The following is a 26,303-nucleotide window of genomic DNA, read 5'->3' on the forward strand; positions in this document are numbered from 1 at the left end:
TGCAGAGTGTTTTGAGCTGGTGATTCCACAGTACTCACCGTGCTGATATAGCAGTGCGCTGAGTGTTTTGAGCTGGTGATGTCACAGTACTCACCGTGCTGGTATAGCAGTGTGCTGAGTGTTTTGAGCTGTTGATGCCACAGTACTCACCTTGCTGATATAGCAGTGTGCTGAATGTTTTGAGCTGTTGATTCCACAATACTCGCCGTGCTGATATAGCAGTGTGCCGAGTGTTTTGAGTTGGTGATGTCACAGTACTAACGGTGCTGATATAGCAGTGTGCTGAGTGTTTTGAGTTGGTGATGTCACAGTACTCACCGTGCTTATATAGCAGTGTGCTGAGTGTTTTGAACTGGTGATTCCACAGTACACACGGTGCTGATATAGCAGTGTGTTGAGTTTTTTGAGCCGGTGATGTCACAGTACTCACCGTGCCGATATAGCAGTGTGCCGAGTGTTTTGAGCTGGTGATGTCACAGTACTAACGGTGCTGATATATTAGTGTGCTGAGTGTTTTGAGTTGGTGATTCCACAGTACTCACCGCGCTGATATAGCAGTGTGCCGAGTGTTTTGAGCTGGTGATGTCACAGTACTCAACGTGCCGATGTAGCAGTGTGCTGAGTGTTTTGAGCTGGTGATGTCACAGTACTCACCTTGCTGATATAGCAGTGGCCTGAGTGTTTTGAGTTGGTGATTCCACAGTACTCACGGTGCTGATATAGCAGTGTGCTGAGTGTTTTGAGTTGGTGATGTCACAGTACTCAACGTGCCGATGTAGCAGTGTGCTGAGTGTTTTGAGCTGTTGATGTCACAGTACTAACGGTGCTGATATAGCAATGGCCTGAGTGTTTTGAGTTGGTGATTCCACAGTACTCACCGTGCTGATATAGCAGTGTGCTGAGTGTTTTGAGTTGGTGATGTCACAGTACTCACGGTGGTGGTATAGCAGTGTGCCGAGTGTTTTGAGCTGTTGATGCCACATTACTCACCGTGCTGGTATAGCAGTGTGCTGAGTGTTTTGAGCCGGTGATGTCACAGTACTAACGGTGCTGATATAGCAATGGCCTGAGTGTTTTGAGTTGGTGATTCCACAATACTCACCGTGCTGGTATAGCAGTGTGCTGAGTGTTTTGAGCCGGTGATGTTACAGTACTCACCTTGCCGATATAGCAGTGGCCTGAGTGTTTTGAGCTGGTGATTCCACAGTACTCACGGTGGTGGTATAGCAGTGTGCCGAGTGTTTTGAGCTGTTGATGCCACATTACTCACCGTGCTGGTATAGCAGTGTGCTGAGTGTTTTGAGCCGGTGATGTCACAGTACTAACGGTGCTGATATAGCAATGGCCTGAGTGTTTTGAGTTGGTGATTCCACAGTACTCACCTTGCCGATATAGCAGTGTAATGAGTGTTTTGAGCTGGTGATTCCACAGTACTCACGGTGCTGATATAGCAGTGGCCTGAGTGTTTTGAGCTGGTGACCCCACAATACTCACCGTTCTGGTATAGCAGTGTGCTGAGTGTTTTGAGCCGGTGATGTCAAAACACCGTGCTGATATAGCAGTGTGCTGAGTGTTTTGAGTTGGTGATTCCACAGCACTCACCTTGCCGATATAGCAGTGTGCTGAGTGTTTTGAGAAGGTGATGTTACAGCACTCACCTTGCCGATATAGCAGTGTGCTGAGTGTTTTGAGTTGGTGATGTCACAGTACTAACGGTGCTGATATAGCAGTGGCCTGAGTGTTTTGAGCTCTTGATGCCACAGTACTCACCGTGCTGGTTTAGCAGCGTGCTGAGTGTTTTGAGCTGGTGATCCCACAATACTCACCGTGCCGATATAGCAGTGTGCTGAGTGTTTTGAGCTGGTGATTCCAATTAAGGCTAGTATCATGAAGAAGATGACGATGCCCCCACCCACGCAGCTGACGAGCCCGGCGAACTCCATGAAGGGCATTTTTACGGCGTGTACACTTCCTGAGTACCATATCGATCCCTCGAACGTCGGTCCAACCTGGCTCACGAGGGGACTACTCAGTAACCAGCCCCCCACGGCAACCAAGGCCGTCGCTATTGCCTGTGGGGAAAGAGAAGGCGAGAAAGTGGAGTTTTATCTAATTTTAAAATTGGAAAATAATGTGTGCCTGAAGTGACAGGCAATAGAGACCTCTGTCTGGAAATGCTAAGTATTTTTTTAATATTCCGTAAAAAGCACAAAAGTAACTATTTTTCTAAGGTGGGCCATACAGAACATATTAAGCTCAATTAAGTGAAGTTCAGTTAAAATTGATTTATCCGAAGCTGATTCAACAAATCATATCAGATAAATTAACTATTTTTCAAAATGTTCTGTAGACAAATAAGGCAAATCCGTATAAGGACAGGGATCTCATGTGATCTGAGGGAACTTGTTTCGCAGAAATACAGCACGGCTATGGTACCTGACATATCTATGTATTTTTTTATTTATTTATTTGTTTGTTTATTTATATATGTATTTATTTGATTGTTTTTTACGCCGTACTGAAGAATATTTCACTTATACTACGGCGGCCAGCATTATATGGTGGGAGGAAACCGGACAGAGTCGGCGGAAACCCATGACCATCCGCAAGCTGCTGACCGACCTTCCCATACACCGCCAAAGAGGAAGCCGGCATGCTTTGGGCTTGAACTCGTAACGATCTCAATGGTGAGAGGCTTCTGAGTCATTGCGCCAGTCTAGCGTGCTATCAACCTCGGCCCCGAAGTTCTCGGCCTAAATACCCACAGCTTATTTCTTGCCAAAGTTCGAGTGGTTTATTCCGGCCATCCCTGTTTCTTCCAGCCATAATACTGACCACCACTGTGTAAGTGAAAGATTCTTGGGTATGGCTTAATAATCGAATAAATAAGTAAATACTAGTAACTGATTCGACATATCTCACTCCCTCACCCCTCATGCACCGCCCTCTCTCTCGTAACACCATCCTTACTCACCATAATAACGACTGAGAAGAGTAAGGAGCAGATATCCGACCCCCGGGCCAGCAGTTTCTTCTCCTCATTATCCGCCGCCATCTGTAAACACATGTACACTTGTTATCGTCTGTTTGTTTTAGAGAGTCGTCTACATTCAGCTGTTTGTAAAATTGCTTCTACCAAATTACCAAAATTGCTTTTAGTCAGTGTCACGTAACAACACAAGCTCTACACATTGATACGTTGGACGACCATATTATTACAAAGAAATTGCAGTTAGAATACGTTTTTCTAATTCATAATGTTAAACTCCATAAGCTCATTTTCGACACCAAGAACGCATTGCCTCGGGTAACATTGTAATTGTCCACAAACAAGATGCATGCTGGGTAATGAGCGTGGAGAGTAATTTGTTTCACAATGGTTGCACCAACAAGCGGTTAGAACAAACTCCAGACAATAACACTTATTACACCACTGTCTCTGAAAATAGACAATATCGCTTTAATACACATTTGTACAGAGGAATACCATTTTATAGATAAAATAATAAAACCATTTTAAATCTAACAAAAACATGCTGCCAATCAAGACATCTATTACTTACAATGTATATCGAACAACAATTAGAGGCAGCTAAAACCGTGATAAAATTGTTCGTTAGCAAGCTGTTCGGAGGTGTCAACAAGTAGTAAACCGTAGTACATGAGAAGTCCTTTGAGAGTGGCCTCCCTTTAGTAGTTTTTAATCGAGAGGCTTATTTTTAAAAAAATCTATAAATAACTTAAAGGCCCCGTGTTGTCCTTTATATTGTAGCGGTACGTAGTATTTATACATTACATGTTAGTGCCATTAAAAAGCAATAATAAACGATTATCTAGCATGTATCCTCCATTAGGTAATCGGATTTGCGTGTAGGTCGCACAAATTCAGTTCTAGGGTAAATAGTTTGTTCTGTGTAAAGGTCTACCAATATACGACTACAGTTAAAAATCATAAATACATACAATCGGGCAGTTAAAGGCATGGAAAAGTCTCTTCTACCTTATATACTCAACATTTCAGTTTAAACTAGAGGCCTAATTGTTATGGTAAAACGGAAAGTGAAAGTAAAATTGCAACAAATGTCTGTAAAAGATTGCTTTTTTAACTTCAGATGACAAGCCCACCATGGCCTCTAAAATCAGCTTAACAAACAAACAAGATAACGGGATTCAAATCCAGCATACAGGATGTATGTATGGCATGAGCGAGGGAGTTAAATGGACAACTTGACACTCTTACATTTACACGGAGTATGCTATTTCAGTGTTTATATCACAAGTACGATGTTAAGCACCTTACCTGGAAAGAAGTAAACAAGGGAAAATGAATCAGTAAAATACACATAAATACTTCACCTGCCAGCAACCTATATGCGGATGCTCGTGGGTGTGCCCCGGACTCTACCCGGTATTCTCCCACCATCATGCTGGCCGACGTCGTATAAGTAAAATAGTCTTCAGTACGACATAAAGAACCTCAACTAAATAAATATATAATACATAAGTGAATAAATAAATAACATAAAAACGTAACCTTAGTTGAGTGGGATGAAGTAAGCTTGAATAAGAGGACAAATAGTTCTATTTTAACTCTCTGGCGCTGTGACTTTACCTGTCATTTTAGGACTTACATTGTAAAGCAAGGGAATCAGACTGGTGGGCTATAACACTGTAGCTATAGTACAGATCTCACAAAATGGCTAAACAACAGGTGGTAAAGACGTATCCAGCCCAGATGAGGTGAGGAGAAAGCGCAAGTCGTTAATACTTAGAGTATAATACAGTATAACATGGGTTCACGGTAAGGTCAGTCCTGGGAGTATACATTCCGGTTTGTAAATGGCCCGGTGAAAATTGGCAACGGTAAATACATGGGGTGTCTATTCAGCACAATAACAGCCAAAAAAAAAAGAGAGGCTTTTTTTTTCTCTCACATCAACAGTGAGGGAGGAAGGTCAGAAATCTGGTGGTGTTTTCACTTGTTACTCATATACAGTGTACATGTGACATGCTAGTCACGCCAGTTTGACCCACCCACACCGAGTGCGGCGGTCGGCAAATCATTGATGTGTGACTAAATTGTCACCCGCGCGTGTTAAAACCAGTTGCCCCCAAAGGAACTGGGGGTCACTGTAGCCTAATCTAATTGTGAGCGAATGACTGACTGGCTGACTCGCTAAGCAAATTGTGAAGTTAAACCTTTACTTGTTTACACATTACATTGGCCTTATCTCCTCTTGAGATACAATCAGATTTAGCCATAGGTCTGTTTGGTTACTTTGTACGAGGCCATAGATTCACTTACATCTATATGAAACATACAGGGTCTCCTTCGTTTATAGCAATGGCAAATCATATCGTGTAAAAAACGTTTGTTATTACACTTTTTCTTTATTACTGCACTACTATTATTACACCTTTGTAATTGAGCCTTCACTATTACATCTCCGTTATTTCACTATCATTATTACACCTCTGTTATTGCAATATCATTATTACACCTATGTTATTACACGTCTACTAAAAAACCTCTGTCATTCCACCTCTATACTATTTATTTATTTATTTGAATGGTGTTTTACGCCGTACTCAAGGATATTCCACTTATACGACGACGGCCAGCAGTATGGTGGGTGGAAACCGGGTAGAAACCGGGGGAAACCCACGACCAACCGCAGGTTGACGGCAGACCTTCCCTCGTACGGCCGAAGAGGAAGCCAGCATGAGGTGGACTTGAGCTCACAGCGACCGCATTGGTGAGAGACTCCTGGGTCATTACGCTGCGCTAGCGCGCTAACTAACTATGCAACGGAGGCCCCTCTACCTATTACATATCTGTTACTGCACTATCATTATTACACCACCATTATTACACCTGTGTGAATACACAACAGTTAATACATCATTGTTGAAGGAAGAAAAGTAAGATATTCAGGAAGACTGAAAGTAAGATATTCAGGAGGAAAGAAAGTAAGACATTCAGGAGGAATGAAAGTAAGATATTCAGGAGGAATGAAAGTAAGATATTCAGGAAGACTTTAAGTAAGATATTCAGGAGGATTGAAACTAACATATTCAGAAGGAAGGAAAGTAAGGTATTCAGGAGGAATGAAAGTAAGATATTCAGAGGGAATGAAAGTAAGATATTCAGAGGAAATGAAAGTAAGATATTCAGGAGGAATGAAAGTAGCATATTCTGGAAGAATGAAAGTAACATATTCTGGCAGAATGAAAGTAACATATTCTGGAAGAATGAAAGTAAGATTTTCAGGAGGAAAGAAAGTAAGACATTCAGGATAAATGAAAGTAAGATATTCAGAAGGAAGGAAAGTAAGGTACTCAGGAGGTTTGAAAGTAAGATATTCAGAAGGAATGAAAGTAAGATACTGAGGGGAATGATGTTCAGTGATTAGATCGCACCAGAACGTTCATACCACCTGTTGCAGTAAGAATGTATACAATTATGTAATGTCAGCGATATTTTGTTTTACATGCACTGATAGTCATTGTGATCATGTTTGGATAATTTACGCACATTATTTAAAATCAACCGTCTGGTGATATTGGGATTTTATTTGACCAGTTGCGACGTGTTTACATTCAATGTTATGAGACCGGTACAAGTTATCGCGACCATTGTTACAATGCCGATTTCAATATAGTTTTCTGTGCGTATTTCCATTTTTATCAGATTTGTTTTTTCCTTTTTTCGTCAGCGAAACATGTATATGGTATAAGAGGTGTCTGTATTCTATGTGAATTCTGAATCAGGTTAACGTGGAGATTTTTCCTTTGTAAGTTTAATTAATTTCTCGCCTGTGGTATTGCTGTAAGGGGCATGTTTTGAACTAGAGTTATCAGCGAGGAAAAGATGAAACAAAGCAGATAACATTAGACGTTTTCTGAGTGATACCAGGTATAACCATGTTACTGGTACATAACATTGCGTTAAGGACAACCGAATACACCCATAACACCAACCACAGCGTTCTGTTGGGAATTACAGAGCATGGCTGCCATGTGTAGAACAACAGTTTGTAGCAATGGCGTAATCTATCCCACAATCAATCAGAAAAAATATACAGTACCGGTATGCTGTCAGTTTAACGCAGAGTCTTTAGAGTGTATACAAAACACGGGCTGTGAGGCGCCTCCATGGCCGGGACGCTTGGAACGTCAGCGCGGCGCAATCACCCAGGGGCCTCTCACCAATGCGGTAGCTGTAAGTTCAAGTCCAGCTTAATGGCCTACGGGAAACGTGAAATGTGTTTTACATCAAAGTAAATTGCAGTTAATGCAAATTGCCTAGCAGCCAAGATGAAATTTTGCGACGTAAATGAGTTGACATCAATGTATCTTAAGCTATACAGCCATGCAGGGCTTTCTACGTGGCTTTAGTTTTCTCGTGTACATACATTCAGTGGCCTAGACCCTCAAGCCTGCTATATTTGATAGGAGTGTAGTTTTACGCGATACTTGCTAATATTTCACTTACATACCACGGTGATTAGCATTATGGTGGAAGGAAACCGGACAGGGCTAAGGAGAAACGCAATATGTTGTAGTCTGGATCGAATGAAACACGATGAACATCCTATTCAACACAAGCGACCAAAAAAAAGTCATCAAGCAAAGTTTTAGGATTCATTGGGGTTATTGACTAAGATGGCTCTTTTTTGTGGTGATTTGTTTATTTATTTATTTGATTGGTGTTTCACGCTGTACTCAAGAACATTCCACTTATACGACAGCGGCCAGGATTATGGTGGGGGGAAACCGGGTAGAGCCCGTGGAGAACCCTCCGCCATCCGCAGGTGGCTGGCAAACTTTCTCACTATGACCGATTAACAGTTCACATGACCCTCAGTTGTGTCACTGTATATTTATATTTCTAACGTTGTAACCATAATTGTCTAGGTTCACAGGATTTATAGTTAATGGGGCGTAAAATGATCTCTGTCGACAACGGAAATGATGGATCGACTTTGAAAAAAAAAATGTTTTTCGGCTCATTTATTCTCATACCTGTTGATTGACTTCGCGTGTATGTAGGGCCAAAAATATCTATCGCTATCTATGAAAGACATTTCTTAGAGACTCTTTTAACTCGTTACCCTACCTTTAAATTGCTCTTTCGCTGATGTTGGAAACATTTAGCTCTGTACAGATCTATTGACTCTAGCTGAGGATTCACAATCATCAACTGGAGTTGTTTGAAAGTGTATTAGCTAAAACTGGTATCACCTCACACTTTATATTTAAAATTTTAGCCAAACTTCATATTTAATTTTACTGTTATCAAATTTTTGTTTAGGCGGAGTATAAAATCGAAGACTTGGCTTAAAATTAAATGTGATGTTAAGTCTTAAAACAGTTTTGAACAGCCAAGCACACGCGGATGCCTGCAGTTAAAACTCTGTGGTTTGAGAAATGGTTTCTTCCGGACACGATGGGAAGCATTCCACGTCTTAAGCAGGGTCAGTCCAACATAAGTCCGAAAAAACTTCCGTTAAATCCATTGCCTGAGGGACGACGGATTGCATTTTCGTCGACATAACGGATTAATCCGTTCCTGATTACGGACTAATTCGTATTTAGGAATGGATAAATTCGTTACAGACATACATTACACCATGGGCATCTTTAGCATGAGGGCAAACGGTACATTTTTATAATAACTGTCCCCAGAAGGTATGCTACTGGATTCGCTTGGTTGAATAATATGATACCTGTTATTTAGGTATATACAAAAGCTTTATCGTACATGTCATTTTACTTATATGTAGATATATACATCGTTTTCCATGACAATGCCTTAAACAGGAAATTTAAACTAAGGTGATTTGTTTTTTACAGCAAGCAATAAGCCAAACTATTTTCGTTCATCCAGGTGATTTTACGCTGACCTGTCACCCTGTTAAAAACATTTCACTGAAATAAGAGCACTTACGCAATAAAGGAATGTTTTGTCGATACTGATTGACGTAAACTCTGCACACTGAGAGCAACCATAGAGAGCGAACAAGAAAACAACGATGTTTTCAGGTAACATTTACCCTGCGGCTTAAATGTCTTTTAACGCTTTTCTTAAAGGCCTCGGTGAAATAAGTAATTATGACATATTTAAAAACGCTTGAGGAGTCACAATTATTACAACAATTCCTCTGGGCCAAAAAAAAAAAGCATAACTGTTCAGTTCTTTGCGGTTTAGCAGTTATCGTCGTATGAAACGTGGAAGTGGGAATGGGAAAACAAGCATCCATGACATGACCATTTACATAAGAAGGCCACTTGTGACACGGGCATCTTCAACTTGAGTTAATGAACTTTAGTGCAGAAGATCACTTCGCCTACAAGCATACATCATAGGTCCTGATATAGTTAACATAAAAATAGACGGATGGCGAAGGCCCAGTTTCACAAAGCGGCGGACGACATTTTTTATCGTACATCTGTGGTACGATATTTTGTACGTCAGTATTACCGTACCATTGTCCGACATGTGCCATTATCTGACATTTACGACATGTTTGTGAAGCTGAGCCTAGATGCTTTGGTACAGTGTACACGTGTACATTTGAATTATAAACATTGGATCAGTGGGAGAAAACTACCTGTTATAATTAACACGATTATGCCAATTAAAGGCTTTGAATTCCTAAAGAGATATATTTTTAACCAAATGCGCGTTGTCAGTTTTCAACAATGCAGATTATTTTGCCTCAGAAACGAGCAGGTAAATGTTGCCCTCTAAGATCCGAAAAAGTGGTATTCATCTTCACCTTTCTTGAATTAAACATACTTTCTTTCCGAAAAGGATGTACACCGACGCATCTGTCAACATGGACGTCTATATAGAATGAGAGAGACGGCAGTATTGTAGCCGTGTCAAGAGGATGGTCGCCTATACAGACTGCTTACAATGAAATGATAGTCCTCAAAAATACACATCAAAGACAGAGATTGTACGAGAAAATGGCTCATCATTACTGACCAAGCAATATGAGATATCCTTCGACTATAATGAGGAATGGAGGAAAGATAAATCCTTTCTTTACCGGCGTTCGAGTAAATCTTGGGTACATTTTGTATACAAAATGAGACAAAGACAAACAAAGTAACAGCTTCAGAGAAGATAAGGGTTATAAAGGCAAAGCACCTTCGGGGGCCATCTGGCATATATGCATACTGGGTGAAAACAGTGTCAGTGGGGCCTACATCAGATCTAATCTATCTTTACAGGGCCGGGGCTTGTATATGCGTTCGTATGTGTTTTGTGTTTGTTGTCTTGTTATTTGTAGTTTTGTTTTGTTGTATTGTTTTGTGTTCTTGTGTTTGTTTGTTTTTGTGTTTGTTGGTCAGTGTTTTTTGTTGTATGTTCTGAGTTTTGTTGTGTGGTTGTGTTAGTGTTTTGTATTTTTGTGTTTTCTGTTGGTTTTCTGTTTTTGGTAAGATGCGTAGTCTGATAAATTATCCGCGCTATCAAATCATGTAAATAAAAATAAATTATCCCCCCAAAAAGTTAGTAAAAAATGATAAACGTGTAGCTTAGAGTTCAGTTATGTAACCCATCAAGCCGCAGGAACATTAAATATTTTGTTCCGGGAGTGAGTCTGCATGGTCACATTGAGAACAGATATATTTAACTTTAGTCATGCTGTCTGGACATTCAATGTAATATTATTATTCTCACCATTTTGTTCGGTCATGCCATGGTTTAAGCGGCGTATCGATATAGCCATAGGCCATGCAGGGGTGGGGATAACATGCAGGGGTGGGGATAACATGCATGGGTGGGGATAACATGGGTGAAGCAATATGAATTCCGCTTAACCGGGGTGCACTAGGTCCACGTTGGAATTAGCGCTGTATTTAAGGTTATAAATGTTGCCTTTATTTGATTTCAATTTTTTACTATTTCTGCTGCTACTACTTGGCAAAAAGTAAATGAAGACAATTCATATGCCCTAGTTCTTAATCCATCATAGTGAATATTTAATAAGAAAATACGAAAAGCCAAAACGACATATGAATAATGATCACCTCTCTAGTAACTAAGGAGATCGTATCTCGGATTATAACATTTTCAAACACCAGAATCATGTTAATATATATATAAATAGCACAAGTATGAGACTAATATTTTAAATATTGAAATTTAAAGGTGAAAAGAAATAATTTAAGTCATTCTTGATAAATTTTGATTTCATAATAGCGTTTTGCAATGCAAAATATAGCCTCTTTAACGACAGAGTATCCCGTAAATAAAGAAGGCATATCTCGAAATTAACGACGGCATATCTCGTTTTTGAGGATCGCGTATTTGGTAAATAATGATAGTTTGTCACGTAAGCAAGGGCTGTGTATCTCATAAATTATAGTACATGTCTCGTACAGCCATGATGTGTCTCATAAATTATAGTACACATCTCGTATAGACATGGCGTATCTCATAATATATAGCACAAATCTCGTATAGACATGGCGTATCTCATAAATTATAGTACATGTCTCTTATACACATAGCGTATCTCACAAATTATAAGACATACCTCATATAGCCATGGCGTATCTCATAAATTATAGTTCATATCTCGTATAGACAAGGAGTATGTCATAAATTATTGTACATATCTCGTATAGCCATGATGTGTCTCATAAATTATAGTACATATCTCGTATAGCCTACGGCGAGTCTCGCCATTAGCTACGGCGCATCTCATCATTAGCTATGGCGTATCTCGTCATTAGCTACGGCGTGTCTCGTCATTAGCAACGGCGTATCATCAATAGTTATGGCGTTTTTCGTCATTGGCTACGGCGTTTCTCGTCATTAGCTACGGTGTGTCTTATCATTAGCTAAGGCACGTCTCATCATTAGCTATGCTGTATCCATTAGATAAGGCGTGTCTCCTCATTAGCTACAACCTGTCTCGTCATTAGCTACGGTGCATCGTCATTAGCTGCGGCGTGTCTCGTCAATAGCTACGGCGTATCTAGTCATTAGATAAGGCGTGTCTCCTCATTAGCTACAACCTGTCTCGTAATTAGCTAAGGCGTATCTTGTCATTAGCTATAGTGTGTCTCGTCATTAGCTACTGCATGTCTCCTCATTATCTACGGCGTGTCTCCTCATTAGTTACGGCGTATCTCATCATTTACTACGGCGTATCTCGTCATTAGATAAGGCGTGCCTCGTGACGTATCACATAACTATTAGTACACCCGGTTAAAGAGACACAGAACTGATTCTGATTGCCTGGGGTGAGAGATAGACAAGTCCGGGCCATGTCTAGCCTAAGCTTGATTTTAGGGGTGACACATTTGTTCAGGCGTGAGCTAGGTTGCAGGGTTTAACCCAAGAAACCCTATCTCAACTATAAGCCAATCAGCATAGATTCTGTGTCCCTTTAAGTAATATACACACATCATAATCCCGTGTGTTAAAGTCGAACGAATTACACTACCTATATAAATAGTTAGCCTTCTATTTATCTTTCTCGTTGTTGCTCTTTTAGGTGTGTAGAGGTTTGGTCACGTGCAACTACCTTCCATCTGCTGCACGTGTTGCATACTGTTGCACGTATATAGTGCATGCAACTTCGTCCTGGGATAGGTGCCTATATAACCACCCCAGGTGAGCTTTACGGAGACCAGTGGAATGTGCAAATGAGACAAACAAGGTATTATCTCGTGTACTCGTATAAATAAAATCTCCCCGTGGTTTTACACAAGCCGCCATATTGGAGGATTGTTGCTATAGGTTACACGAGCTCATTGGTTTTCCATATTATTTATGTAATAAACTTCAGATATTGATATGCCCTAACGTTCGCCAGGTATGCCATATCTCCACGCGCAGCTTGTACTTTTCTCTTCAACGTATTCAAAAATCCTAACATGACCACCATTTTAGGAGCTCTTGTTTCTGGTAGTGAAGTCATACCATTTTGTTACCCTGGTAATCTCTAGAGGGGGTGGGTAGTTACAGTGGGCAAAAACTCTATCCAAAACAGACAAAGTTCTAGTATATTTTAATTAGGTGCAAAATAGCAGGGAAGAAATATATAGTATACCAACAACCTAAAATGTCTGTGTAGCAGTATTGTCCAATCAGCGCCCAGTTCGGAGGCAAATCATGCACCGGCCCAATTGCCCGGATTGCGCATGTGTAACGTGTGCCATAGTCTACTAATATTGCTCTTATATAGCCAAAAACTGTTTTTTCTGTTAGAGTGATGACTGTTAAGCGCATGCATATACTGACTTATTTTAACCGTTTATCTCAACCCCTCTCTCTTCTTTTTCTGTATTTCATACAACAGTTAATATTGTACATCTTATTGCTACAAAGTTATTCTTGTATTTGCTGTAACTTACTTTAAGCGTGTAGATACGAGATGTTCTCACGCTACATAACAGAGTATTCTGATTTGTAGACAGGCGAAGCACCTCAGTGATCCCAGGTCTCCACACAGCATACAACCTTGACATTCCCCTCTTCAGTCTGTGTTCGGGATGTACATCAGCTTACTACACTCTTAGACAGATGTACGTGTTTAAAATAAAATATGTCTTTATAAGATTATACAAACACTGTTGAACAGTCAGTATCACTGTAGCACATGAGAGTGTAGAAAACTACAGTACTTGATGTGCTTACATCAGACGTAGGTTTTCCGGTCATACGTGGGAAGGTCTTCCAGCAACCTGCGGATGGTCGTGGGTTTCCCCCGGGCTCTGTCCGGTTTCCTCCCACCATAATAATTGCCGCCGTCGAATAAGTGAAATATTCTTGAAAAACTTTCTAAAACTTTCTGTGGTCTACAAGTGGTACACAGAATTGTAAATACACAATACGCAAAAATGGATGTCGATTTACATGTATAATTTTCATGTAGCAGCAGTACACACATTGTATAGTTTGTGTATCACAATGTATAGTTTTTGTATCACATTGTATAGATTGTGTATCAGTACACAATAGTATAGTAGTACACATGCAATTTATGTGCCACTGACGAACTCATGTCATTGTGCGACTTATATTAGTGAGTTACAAGCAATAATAAAACGACATATTATCAGAAAACGAGAGTTTAGGAGAAATGGGAGGTTAGGGGAAATTAGAGATTTCTATTTACAAAACTAACGCCAATTGCTTGACAGATAGCTTTTTCGGCTAGCACGAGCCCTTCCTCACATAAGTTTGTTTATTTAGCAATGTTTTATTTAGCAGAGTTAGCAGTAATAGTTGTAGTATAATGCAGTAGTATACTGGTAGTACAACAGAGCTGTTGAAGTAAACGCATTTAGTACTTATATAACAGTAGTAGTAGATGTTATAGAAGGAGTGGTATGGTTTTGTGCGGTAGTGGCGATGTCCATAATCCCATACATATGTGACCATGTATATATATTATATATATATCCCGGTAATAAGACTTTATCTCGCTACTTTCACCATTACGGTAGGAGAGCACTTCAACTCGTCACTTCCACCGTTGCTGTAGGATATATGTAGACGTCTGGAGTGTCTTTATAAAACGACCGCATTTTTTTCAGCACCTCTATATGTATAACCATGGTGATACACACAATTTTAAAACTAGGATGGTAGTCTTTTGTCAGTGTTATGAAATCAACACACGTTTATATGACTGTTCCTCGCCATTAGCATACATATTATGTTGTCCAGTAGAATAGGCTGCACATGAAAAAAAAAAAATATATATATATATATATATATATATATATATATATATATATATATATATATACATTTAATATATGTATTTGTATTTACAATGTATATATATATATATATATATATATATATATATATATATATATATATACATTGTAAATACAAATACATATATTAAATGTGTACCCATATACAAGCCCCCGTTCTGTCAGTGAAATATTCTTGAGCACGACATCAAACAATGAAATAAAATACAAATACATACAAGAAATGTGTACCCATATATACAAATACATACAAGAAAAGTGTATACCCACCACTATGGCGAACTCTCTCTCGCGGCTCATTTTCACTGAGGAGTATTTTAGCTTCATTTTCTTTTCTTTTTTCATGAACGCAAACTTTCTCTCCTCTGTCGTTGCTCTTCTCTACCTGGATTTTGGTCTTTCACCAATGTATTTCCACACGAATTAAATACACGCCAGATGTACAGGTACACGATACCCCGCGCTTGTCTCCTGTCTGCGCCAAGCTGCCTATTATGTAGCGCATGTGTTCATTTATTATTAGATATCAAAGCCTGTACCTACCTGTAATTTTTTAAAGGTGATTCACGTTTTTCTAGAAGGATGATTAAACTCGTCCGGTAACTCAAGATGTAACGCGCGAAAGCGCCCCCAAATTATTCGGTCTTCTCACTGAATCCGTGTGGACAGCATATAGAATGACTGCCCAGTCTGACATCTGTGTCGGCAGCACCTGTATACATACATGTATATGTCAGCCAGGTAAAACTACAATAGACTGCCTTTCATGCTTGAGTGATTTCCTTGCGGAAGCGAGGATGTGAGTATAACTTATATACCTGCTGTATTTTATATAATTCGTTCACGCTTTTTTTTTTTAAACTGCAGTCATCAGTCTGAATATACATACTAACCACTGATTCGCACTAAAATTTGCATACCTAGTATGTTCATTAATAAATTTTGATTGCTTAATATCAGCTTGTAAATGTAATGAAAGTGCGTTTGACTTCCAAAAGGGGAGGTAATCACGTTCTCAGTGCAAACATGTTTGCAAGAGTTGCAGCCCCTTATCGGTTGATACGCGCATATCACTAACATATAAATCCGCATAGTTGAGCGGCGGAACGTTTATGAAATTTGGTGGTGGTTGTTGTAAGGGTGGGGCGGGAGTTGGGGGTGGGGGCGCTCAGGCAGCGGAAGTTGTAGGCCAGCTCATTTCACGAGGGTTCAGTGCCTGAGTAGGCCCCGATAGCTTTCGCCATTTATATTGCCGATATTATCCTTTATTTTTGAAGCATTTTTATTCACACCGCTGAGTCGATGTCATTTTGTCTATTAAAAAAAAATTAATTTCATAAGTGAAATATTCTTGAGTATGGCGTAAAACACCAATCCAAACAATAAATAAATATTCTGGCATAATGTTTATTACAATATCTGCATTATCATCAGATTTAATTAGCCCTTGCATCATGGGAAAAGAAAACAAACCGTATCATAGATTATAGGAAGTGGTGTATTTGGAGCAGAAAGAGAACAGGGCTTAATACCAATCCTTAAAGTACTATACAGTCAAGTGGTTTACAGGCTGATAAAATGTTATATGTCATTTAATCTTTTGACAAGATATTAAACTCTGAAACTTAGCCTTTCCTGTCCCACTGAATACAAATAACAACTCTAATAGGAATATTATAGCTAAAAGTATAAAAGACCTTCGATAAATGAAGAAATCAGAAAACGAAGTTTATTTCCGTCTATGGCTTTGGCCAGTATACATGTATCATACAATGAGCATGCTGTGTGAGGTGAAGATCGCGAGTGATTAATGTCTGCAAGAGGTGAAGATCGCGAGAGATTAGGGTTTGTGTGAGGTGACGATCACCAGTGATTAGGGTTTGCATGAGGTGAAGATCGCGAGTGACTAGTGTCTGCATGAGGTGGAGATTGCAAGTGATTAGGGTGTGCGTGAAATGAAGATCGCGAGAGATTAGGGTTTGTGTGAGGTGACGATCACCAGTGATTAGGGTTTGCATGAGGTGAAGATCGCGAGTGACTAGTGTCTGCATGAGGTGGAGATTGCAAGTGATTAGGGTGTGCGTGAAATGAAGATCGCGAGAGATTTGGGTCTGCATGAGGTGAAGATCGCGAGAGATTAGGGTTTGTGTGAGGTAACGATCACCAGTGATTATGGTCTGCATGAGGTGAAGATCGCGAGTGATTAGGGTTTGCGTGAGGTGAAGATCGCGAGTGATTAAGGGTCTGCATGAGTTGAAGATCGCGAGTGATTAGGGTTTGCGTGAGGTGAAGATCGCGAGAGATCAGGAGCAGCCTACGATTCACCCAACGCGCCAATCAGCCAGTTGGTTGTCACCACATGATTTTATCTCGGTTCATTGTATATAAGGCTGAAAGTACACATTTTCATGAGTGGTTTTGATTTTTATTTCTTCAGTGTATGCTTTTCCCTAATAAAAAAATTAGACTTTATAACATAATAAAAATTACAAGAAAACATCTTTAAAAACCATTGAATGAGCCCTATATAAAAGTCAATCACCTTTTAATCAGCCAGTCAGTCAGAAAATGATGTAGATAGTGTGACGATTAGCTATTCAGGAGTTCAGGCAATTAGGCAGTCAATCAAACACTCAGCCAACGCGTCAGTCAGCTAGTGAATCAATCGGCCTACGATTCAGTCAGCCAGCCAGTGGATGAATCAGTCTACGATTCAACCAACTTGTCAATCAATCAGTGAATCAGCCAGCCAGTGGATCAGTCAGTCTATGATTCAACCAACGTGTCAATCAATCAGTGAATCAGCCAGCCTACAATTCAAGTAACGCGCCAATCAGTCGGTGAACCAATTAGCCTACGATTCAGTCAACGTGTCAATCAATCAGTGAATCAGCCAGCCTACAATTCAAGTAACGCGTCAGTCAGCCAGTGGATCAACAAGCCTACGATTCAGCCAACGCATCAATCAGCCAATGAGACAATCAGTCTACGATTCAACGTACTCGTCAATCAGCCAGTGAACCAATCAGCCTTGGATTCAGCCAACAGGTCAATAAATCCATCAGCCTTTGATTTAGACAACGCACTTGCAATTTAAGGCATAAGTCTTAGGTTGCTTGATAAATAAGGACCCAGGGTCATTTCTACACACAATTTTTTTTCATTTATGTCAAAATGTAAAATCTAACATCGCTTGCATCATTTTTGGTTCCAGAACTTCATATTTTCATATATTTTTACATGATACGTTTAACCTATCATGTGTAAAACAGTTCTCGACAGTTCATCTGCTGCATTAAGTTAGGAAGTTAACGGTTTATTAAAGATAATTATCTTGAATCTGGAAGGCGGTTAACCAGATATAAGAAATAACCATACTATGTACACATGGATGTAATGTATATCTATGTTGATGAGACTAGCCGAAAAGGTTGAAATGGACTAAAAATAACTACCTAGAGACCACCGGTCAAAATACTGGCTTGAGTGAAAATGGTAATAAAATTTCAAGGAAAAAAAATATTAATAAAAAAAATCATCGGGCTCGGTATACTCTTGGACTCCCGGAATACAAAAAAAAAAAAGAAAAAGAAAAGAAAAGAAAAATGAAGGTTGGTCAAGTTGTACCTTGACGCTCATCTACCGCCTCCTTACCAAAGCCAAATTCGTTTCACAGCACAGTTCCACTCCTTCTTTTATATTTTTTTATCTCTTTTTTTTATTTATTTTTATCGCATGACAGTAATTCCTTCCGTTCCTCTCTCTCGGTAGTCTTCATTCTTTAAATTTACTGAAGGTAATCTTAGCCGCCAGTGTATTCTTCACCCTCAGGGGCAGATCTTCGTTAGTTACGCCAGGTCCCCACTAAAGCACCCACAGCCAGCACTCGTGATTTCTCCCGGAACCGATTTTGTGCTCTCCGCGCAAATGGCGGCTACACTCGTGCACAGTCAAATATATATATATACATGAATGTACCCACGAACATGCACTTACAAGTTGACAAAGAACAGAAAAGAAGGGGTAATGGTGTGCAGGGATTGAGAAGCGATGAATTTTTAGCATTTGTAGGCTATGTGGTTGGAAAAGACGGCCATCAAAGTGAAAGTGATGTATCCGATTTTAAAATTGAACTTTTTGCCCGAGAATACTCACGAGAGATTTGTGTTGTCGGGTACAGGTAAGTTTTCGTATTTCACTCATTTAGAAGAAGAAATGATGCTCTGTGATAATGCAAAAAGAGTGAAACTGTGGCTGCAATATTTGTCACCTAAATATCCTTAAAATTTAAAAAAAAAAAAAAAAAATTAAAAAAATTGTTCACGGCAGTTGACAGATTATGCACTGTGTCTTACGCCTGCTAAAACAACAGAATATCCTTAGAGGTCCCTTTGTCCAGTAGCTAGACAGCAGCGTGCGTTGCTATTTGCCCAGCATAAAAACACAGCGATTTCTTACAGTATCGGTACAATTGCCAGGTACAAGAGTATACAAATCTGTAACAGATTACTGTGTGTTAATACTTTTATCAAGTAAAGGCACCAGAGTGATGGGTTACTTTTAACAGAATTGCCAGGCACCAGAGTATAGCGTGTTAATTTTAACAGACTTGACAAACACCATAGTACTGTGTTATTTGTAACAGAATTGGCAAGCACCGAAGTACTACGTTATGTTGACAGAACAACCAATCTCCAGAATACATGTTATCTTTAACACTGTGGACTCTACTGTTTTATTTTAAACAATTTCCATGCAACAAAGTACCGTCGTTATGACTTACAGAATTACCTGACACGGGAGCATGGTGTTTTCCCACATGTCCTCAGATGCATGTACGTACATTTACCAATACGTAACAAAAGACCGATGTATGGAATGTTTGATTGAAGTGCACTTTGGACAGGAGTCATTAACACGGTTCTTGTAAAAAGATTGTTATTACTTAATGGCATGTATTTATATTACTTTATACGATAACGGTCAGTTTAAGGGGCAACGAAAACCCGAGTGCCCGTGATAAACCACTGACCTTTGGAAAGTTACTCACTAGCTTTCTCCCATGTGACGCACAGATATGCCACACCTTACTGGTGGATGAGAAGTGTGAGGTCATCTAGAGTTAGAAACGATCACATTAATCATTATCACCCCGCATCCAGTAAGAGCGATGGAATCTACAAATTCCTTGTCTAGGACGGGGTTTGAACCCACATCTCGTGCGCACTAACGACTCAATGTTGTGATGTTGGTAACTGAAGAAAACACAACATTTATGTCCAGTGGATGAGGCCGCGTGTTAAAGTTTTCCGAAATCATACAGAATTATTTGGAATTTGTCTGAAGAGTTTGTTTGAGTGTCAGATTGATGGGCTCTTCGTTTTACAAAGACTCGGGAGGATTGTAAGTTAACTTTGAAGGAGCGGTATTATCCATCTGCCCGCGATTATTTCGTATCAGGGTTGTGCAAATATTTGCTTATTGACGGCGTTCAGATCACAACCGCACCTCAGCAGGTGTCTGATACAACCTTATACGTAAGGCCGCATACTCGGCATCAGAAACTCGGCTCGGAGGTTCCTTTGTAGCGCTTGTAGAAAGCATATAATATGACCAATTTCACGGTACTTTTGCCGGCCTTCATGGTTAGTTTAGTAACTGTATACAGCTGTATGAGGTCGTTATAACTTCAAGTTACAGATAAACCTACACTTTAATTCCAAAAAGGTAGATAATATGCCAGTCATCTTTAGGCATGCGTGACTTGAACTTGGAACATGATGCCGGATACAGTAATGGATATTACGTTTTTTAAAAAAGACGAATATCTCCAGCACCAAATCTACCTGTACAATACACCTGTCTGTTTGAGGCCGTGTCCTCATTTCTTTGCTCTGTGGCCTGGGGGAGCCGGTCCCTCTTGTCCATCTACACATACATGTACATGCACGCATGGCATTTATTTTGTATCCTCCCCCTCCCTCCTTTTACTCAGAACAATTTTTATACCCCTCCCTATTTTAAATTTTTTCTACCCCCTCTTTATTCTGACTTTGCAGGTTTGTTTATTCTAAAGTAGCAGCCTCAATCTCGTTTTCCTCTTCATGGCCTTGACCCGTTATTTTCTTGATCGGACCAGACCTGTTGTATTCGAGGTAAGAACAACTCCATCCAGTTGGAGTGAGTGAGTGCTTGGGGTTTAACGTCGTACTCAACAATTTTTCAGTCATATGACGACAACCATCCAGTTAGAAAAGCCGCCGGTCTTCAAAAAATCAGATGTTAAGCAAATATTACACTCCTAAACCTAGAGTTTTACATTTAACACTATAAAGATGACGAGGAATTACGTCACTTCTATAAGAGTTACCTGGCCGCTTTTACAATGTGTTAGGGTTTTAACACTCGCTAAACTGTTCGCATTCCAACACCATTATGTAATCCTTTTAATGGAGTTGGAATGTGAACACCTATGGAAATTGCTGAAACAGTCACAAAAACTGGTCAGATACATGTCACTTTTAAACGTTCAGTCGGTGGCCTCCGTGGTCGAGGTGGTTAGCATGTCAACACGGCACACGACCGCTTCGGTGGTTAGCATGCCAACACGGCATACGACCGCTTCGGCTGTTAGCATGCCAACACGGCACACGACCGCTTCGGCTGTTAGCATGCCAACACGGCACACGACCGCTTCGGTGGCCTAATAGTAGGAGCGTCCGCCTCGAAGTCTGGACACCCGGAATCAAACCCGGGTCTTGTCAAACCAAAGACTTTAAAAATATGTATTTGTTGCCGGCTCCCTTGACGCTCAGCACTGAGCGGTTAGAGCAAGGAAACATGACCGGTTGGACCAGTGTCATTTGATGTGGGAGTGGGTGGGGTGTCATGTCTGATGTCTTCGGCATGGTGCTTCAGTGGCGGTAGCACTTTGACGGCATGAACTCGCCCTGCCACAAGAAGGCACAGTATATGTACACACACCTAATGACTCATCGTCGTCATGGGATTTAAAAATGTTAAGTAAATCGTTAAATCCCAAGCATTCATTCATTCATTCATAACATTGTAATATGGTGAACATTTAACATTTATCATTTTAACACGTAGAAAATGTTAACATTTTTAAGTGACACTTTTTCTGTTTTGCAAAGAATATCACATGAAATGTCTTGCATTCTCTCTATGAAATGTCTTGCCCTCTCCCTGTGAAACGTATTGCTTTCTCTCTGTGTACATTATATATACACATAACGTTTTCACCACCAGTTTTAAGTATTATATACTGCACAACCTACAATGCACCCTTTTGTCCCAAAAGTATAGCAAGGTTTAAAGTGTTTTTTTTCTAATCATGCATTGGGATTATATATTATAAAATCAATTAACCCTACTGTCTTTGTTGGGGCGACAATCTTAGAAGTCCTAGTTGTCGTGTTAAAAGCCATATAATTTCAGATTAAATCGCTTAATCCCGCAGTTGATTGGGGCCTTGACACGTGATCCCAGAAAATGACCTCCCTGTTGCCCTTATGTTGTGCATTTCTTAAAGTGTTAATTGCAGACTAGACCAAAATTGAAAAATCACCCCCCCCCCCCGCCTCAAAAAAGAAAATAAGAAGAGAAAAAAATGAAGAACCTTACCAAAATGGCAACTGAAACAGCACAAGCCAAAGTTGAAAACTACTACCAAATCATAAATAAATAGAAATAATAAATAAACTAAATGAAAATTTTAACGAGATGTCCACTAAAACGGCACAAGCCTATACCTGCTTGAAACAATGGTCTCAAATACATACACAGATCATTTGCCAAATTAAGTTCAACGAATATCTTTACCATTGATGCTGGGCAATTGGTGCTGGTAGTGCAATAGCAAACAGGCCTAATGGTTAGCGTGCATGCGCATCACAGGGCCCCAGGAACCTCTTACCAATACGATCATTGTGAGACAAACTCATGGTGGCTTCCTCTCCGGAAGTGGGAAGTGGGAAGGCCGCTTCCACACACCGTGGCATACCGGTATCACACAATAGCCCACCAGACACAGGCGCTTCCACACACCGTGGCATACCGGTATCACACAATAGCCCACCGGGCACAGGCGCTTCCACACACCGTGGCATACCGGTATCACACAATAGCCCACCAGACACAGGCGCTTCCACACACCGTGGCATACCGGTATCACACAATAGCCCACCGGACACAGGCGCTTCCACACACCGTGGCATACCGGTATCACACAATAGCCCACTAGACATAGGCGCTTCCACATACCGTGGCATACCGGTATCACACAATAGCTCACCGGACACAGGCGCTTCCACACACCGTGGCATACCGGTATCACACAATAGCTCACCGGACACAGGCGCTTCCACACACCGTGGCATACCGGTATCACACAATAGCCCACCAGATATAGGCGCTTCTACACACCGTGGCATACCGGTATCACACAATAGCCCACTAGACACAGGCGCTTCCACACAACGTGGCATGCCGTTATTGTCGGCATTACGAAAGAGTCGCATACAATATAAATACATGTAGAATGTGGAAATTCAGCTCCATTCCTGTCGGAGCTTTCAGCTGTAAGATGGCGAACAGGTACGGCTATTTTCGGTGGGTAGGAAATTCTTTCTTCTTGTGGGGTAAATCCACGCCTCCCTGAAGGCCAAATCATGTGGAAACTTGAAGCAGTTCTTCGCAGACTCGTTTTCACAAACGTATGCAGAATAGTAAACCATATTGTGGAGAAATTTGTCATGCTTGTTGTCGCCCTTGTAGCTGTCTTTAGTACTGTACTAATTGGCGAAACTCTGACAACTCGTGAAGGTTGGACTTGTATGATGTAATTCGGCGGAGACTGGCGGAAAAATTGCATAAAATCAGCCTCATTATCTAGTCATTTTAAGTGCCATATTACTCAAATTAACGTACCCTTTTTGGGCTATGGACAAGAGATGGAGCCTCACTGGAGGTCTACTGAAGGTTTTTTTCTGATTTACGTCTACGGAAGAACCTCGGTAACGGGAGGTAAGCAGAAGAACCTCTCGTAATTATAGGTAAACAGGAGAACCTCCCTGAATTATAGGTAAACAGAAGAACCTGCCTGAATTATCGGTAATCATTAGAACCTCTCTAAATTATAGTTAAACTGAAGAACCTCTTTGAATTATAGGTAAACGGGAGAACCGCTCTGAATTATAATTAAACAGAAGAACCTCTCTGAATAATCGGTAAACAGAACCTCTCTGAATTATAGATAAACAGAAGAACCTCTCTGAATTATCGGTAAACATTAGAACCTCTCCAAATTATAGTTAAACTGAAGAACCTCTCTGAATTATAGGTAAACGGAAGAACCTCTCTGAATTATAGGTTAACAGAAGAACCTCTCTAAATTATAAGTAAACGGAAGAACCGCTCCGAATTATCAGTAAACAAGAGAACCCCTCCCAAGTATAGGTAAACAGAAGAACTTCTTTGAACTATAGGCAAAAGAAGAAACCTCTCTGAATTGTCGGTAAACATTAGAACCTCTCTAAATTATAGTTAAACAGAAGAACATCTCTGAATTATAGGTAAACAGAAGAATCTCTCATAATTATAGGTAAACAGAAGGACCTCTCTCAGTTATAGGTAAACAGAAAAACCTCTCTGAATTATCGGTAAACAGAACCTCTCTGAATTATAGATAAACAGAAGAATCTCTCTGAATTATCGGTAAACGTTAGAACCTCACTAAATTATAGTTAAACTGAAAAACCTTTCTGAATTATAGGTAAACGGAAGAACCTCTCTCAATAATAGGTAAACGGAAGAATCTCTCGTAATTATAGGTAAACAGAAGGGCTTCTCTTAGTTAAAGGTTAACAGAAGAACCGCTCTCTGAAGTATAGGTAAACAGAAGAATCTCTCGTAATTATAGGTAAACAGAAGAATCTCTCGTAGGCCTAATTATAGGTAAATAGAACCCCTCTGAATTATAGATAAACAGAAGAGCAATCTCTGTATTTTAGGTGGAGATAAGAACCTTTCTGAATCATACGTCTACAGAAAAACCTTTTTGAACTAGGTCTACCAAACTGATAATTTGCTTACCACGGATGTTATTAAGTCACGGATAGACCGCCCATAGAGAATAGTGTTTCTCTTTGGTATACGGATGTTGGACTTGACACTTAATGGTTAACGACGTTTGACTTGTTTGTAAAAATACGTCTGACTTTTCTCCGTTTCTGCGTCTTTGTACCGGAATTATAGCCATGTAATATTGTCATCAAGACAGAGAAATAATTTCCAGCCTTTTACAGTGACGATTCGCTGGATAACGGACGTTGCTGGATTTTTCAGATTTCCCAAATACTTCATCCAACGGTTTCGAACTCGTCATGTAATTTCTAAGATTTGCCATTGCGTTCTGAAGGATTTTCCACGTATACAAACGGCAACGATCAAACTTCTGTTAAGTACTCAGGTGTACAAATCAATCGGACACCGCGCTTTAATTACAAGCCTCAATCGGACAGAGCGAATTATCCATGATAATACTACGGCTGCTGTAGTAAATTTGTCAGGAGGTAGTCACCTTGATTTATTCACATAAATTCTTCGGAAGACTTAATTCAGAAAACATTTTCAATTTTTTTTATTTATTTATAAATAAATTATTTGTTTATGTATTTATTCGATTTAGCCGAATTGATAAAAACATGAATTATGCATGATAAAACCACGGCGGCTACAGCTAATTTGTCAGCAGCTGTATTCATCTTGATTTTTTCAGAAAAATTCTTTGATAGACTTCATCCAAAGTTTATTTATTTATTTATTTATTTAATTGCTACATAATATATATAATTAAATTTGCGCTAAAGAATTGTCCCTTAACATGGTGTGGGTCAGTTTTACGGGTGGTAGAAGCCGGAGTACTTGGGTAAATAATTTTTATAACTTGTTATACACCGCCTTGCCAGCAAGGTCCCACTGGTTTACACAAACGTTGCTCGTGACGCTCGGATAAAGACAGGTGTGCAGACAAACAACCGATAATCTGTGATCATTTTTGGAGACAATATGGCACGATCATGCAAATGCAGGCGATAATAGGCCTATATAGAAATGTCACTACATACACAAGAACGTACACAAGACAGATAAGTTACAGGCTAAAAGAACATAATCGGCTATATATGCGAAGCTATATGTTTATTCTACACGCAAGACAGCCTCGTGCACAAGATAACAAGATAACGGTTCACACCCAGACAGATAACGGGCAGATAACGGCGAGATAAAGAGCTCATAGGTAACAGGTAGTAGAACAGTTAAAAAAAAGTGATATCACCTGTTGAGAATCAGGTAAGCACACAACAGTGTCAAAACTCGGTCGGATTTTTTAAAAACGGTAACAATGAGCCATGCATAAACAGAAATAGGAAACCTCTGCAGAATAAATTAAGTTTGTGTAATAATGACACATTAAACACAAACTGCAAACAGCACGTCAAAATCACACATGTCACGAACCACATGTG

General features: G+C 40.0%; 2 protein-coding genes across 4 annotated transcripts in view; one reads left to right on the top strand and one right to left on the bottom strand.

Annotated features, from left to right (window-relative positions):
- The window catches only part of LOC135464087 (uncharacterized), a 22,331-nt gene extending 6,934 nt beyond the window's left edge, over positions 1-15,397 (bottom strand). The window contains exons 1-3 of one of the 3 annotated variants that reach the window (XM_064741576.1): positions 15,298-15,397; positions 2,975-3,055; positions 1,827-2,072 (exon numbers count right to left, since the gene is read on the bottom strand). In XM_064741576.1, the coding sequence (XP_064597646.1) occupies positions 1,827-2,072; positions 2,975-3,055 (327 nt within the window). In that variant the 5' untranslated portion in view covers positions 15,298-15,397. Of the gene's footprint in view, positions 1-1,826; positions 2,073-2,974; positions 3,056-7,088; positions 7,236-15,024; positions 15,109-15,297 lie in introns of those variants that run through there. The other 2 variants (XM_064741575.1, XM_064741577.1) reach the window with 2 other exon arrangements.
- Positions 15,398-18,884: 3,487 nt separating this feature from the next.
- The window catches only part of LOC135463590 (sodium-dependent phosphate transporter 2-like), a 60,066-nt gene continuing 52,647 nt past the window's right edge, over positions 18,885-26,303 (top strand). The window contains 2 exon segments of the mRNA XM_064740905.1: positions 18,885-18,934; positions 20,814-20,909. The gene's annotated coding sequence lies outside the window, so the exon portion shown is untranslated.

Source organism: Liolophura sinensis, chromosome 3 (assembly GCF_032854445.1).
Source record: "Liolophura sinensis isolate JHLJ2023 chromosome 3, CUHK_Ljap_v2, whole genome shotgun sequence".
NCBI classification, from domain to species: Eukaryota; Metazoa; Mollusca; class Polyplacophora; order Chitonida; family Chitonidae; genus Liolophura; species Liolophura sinensis.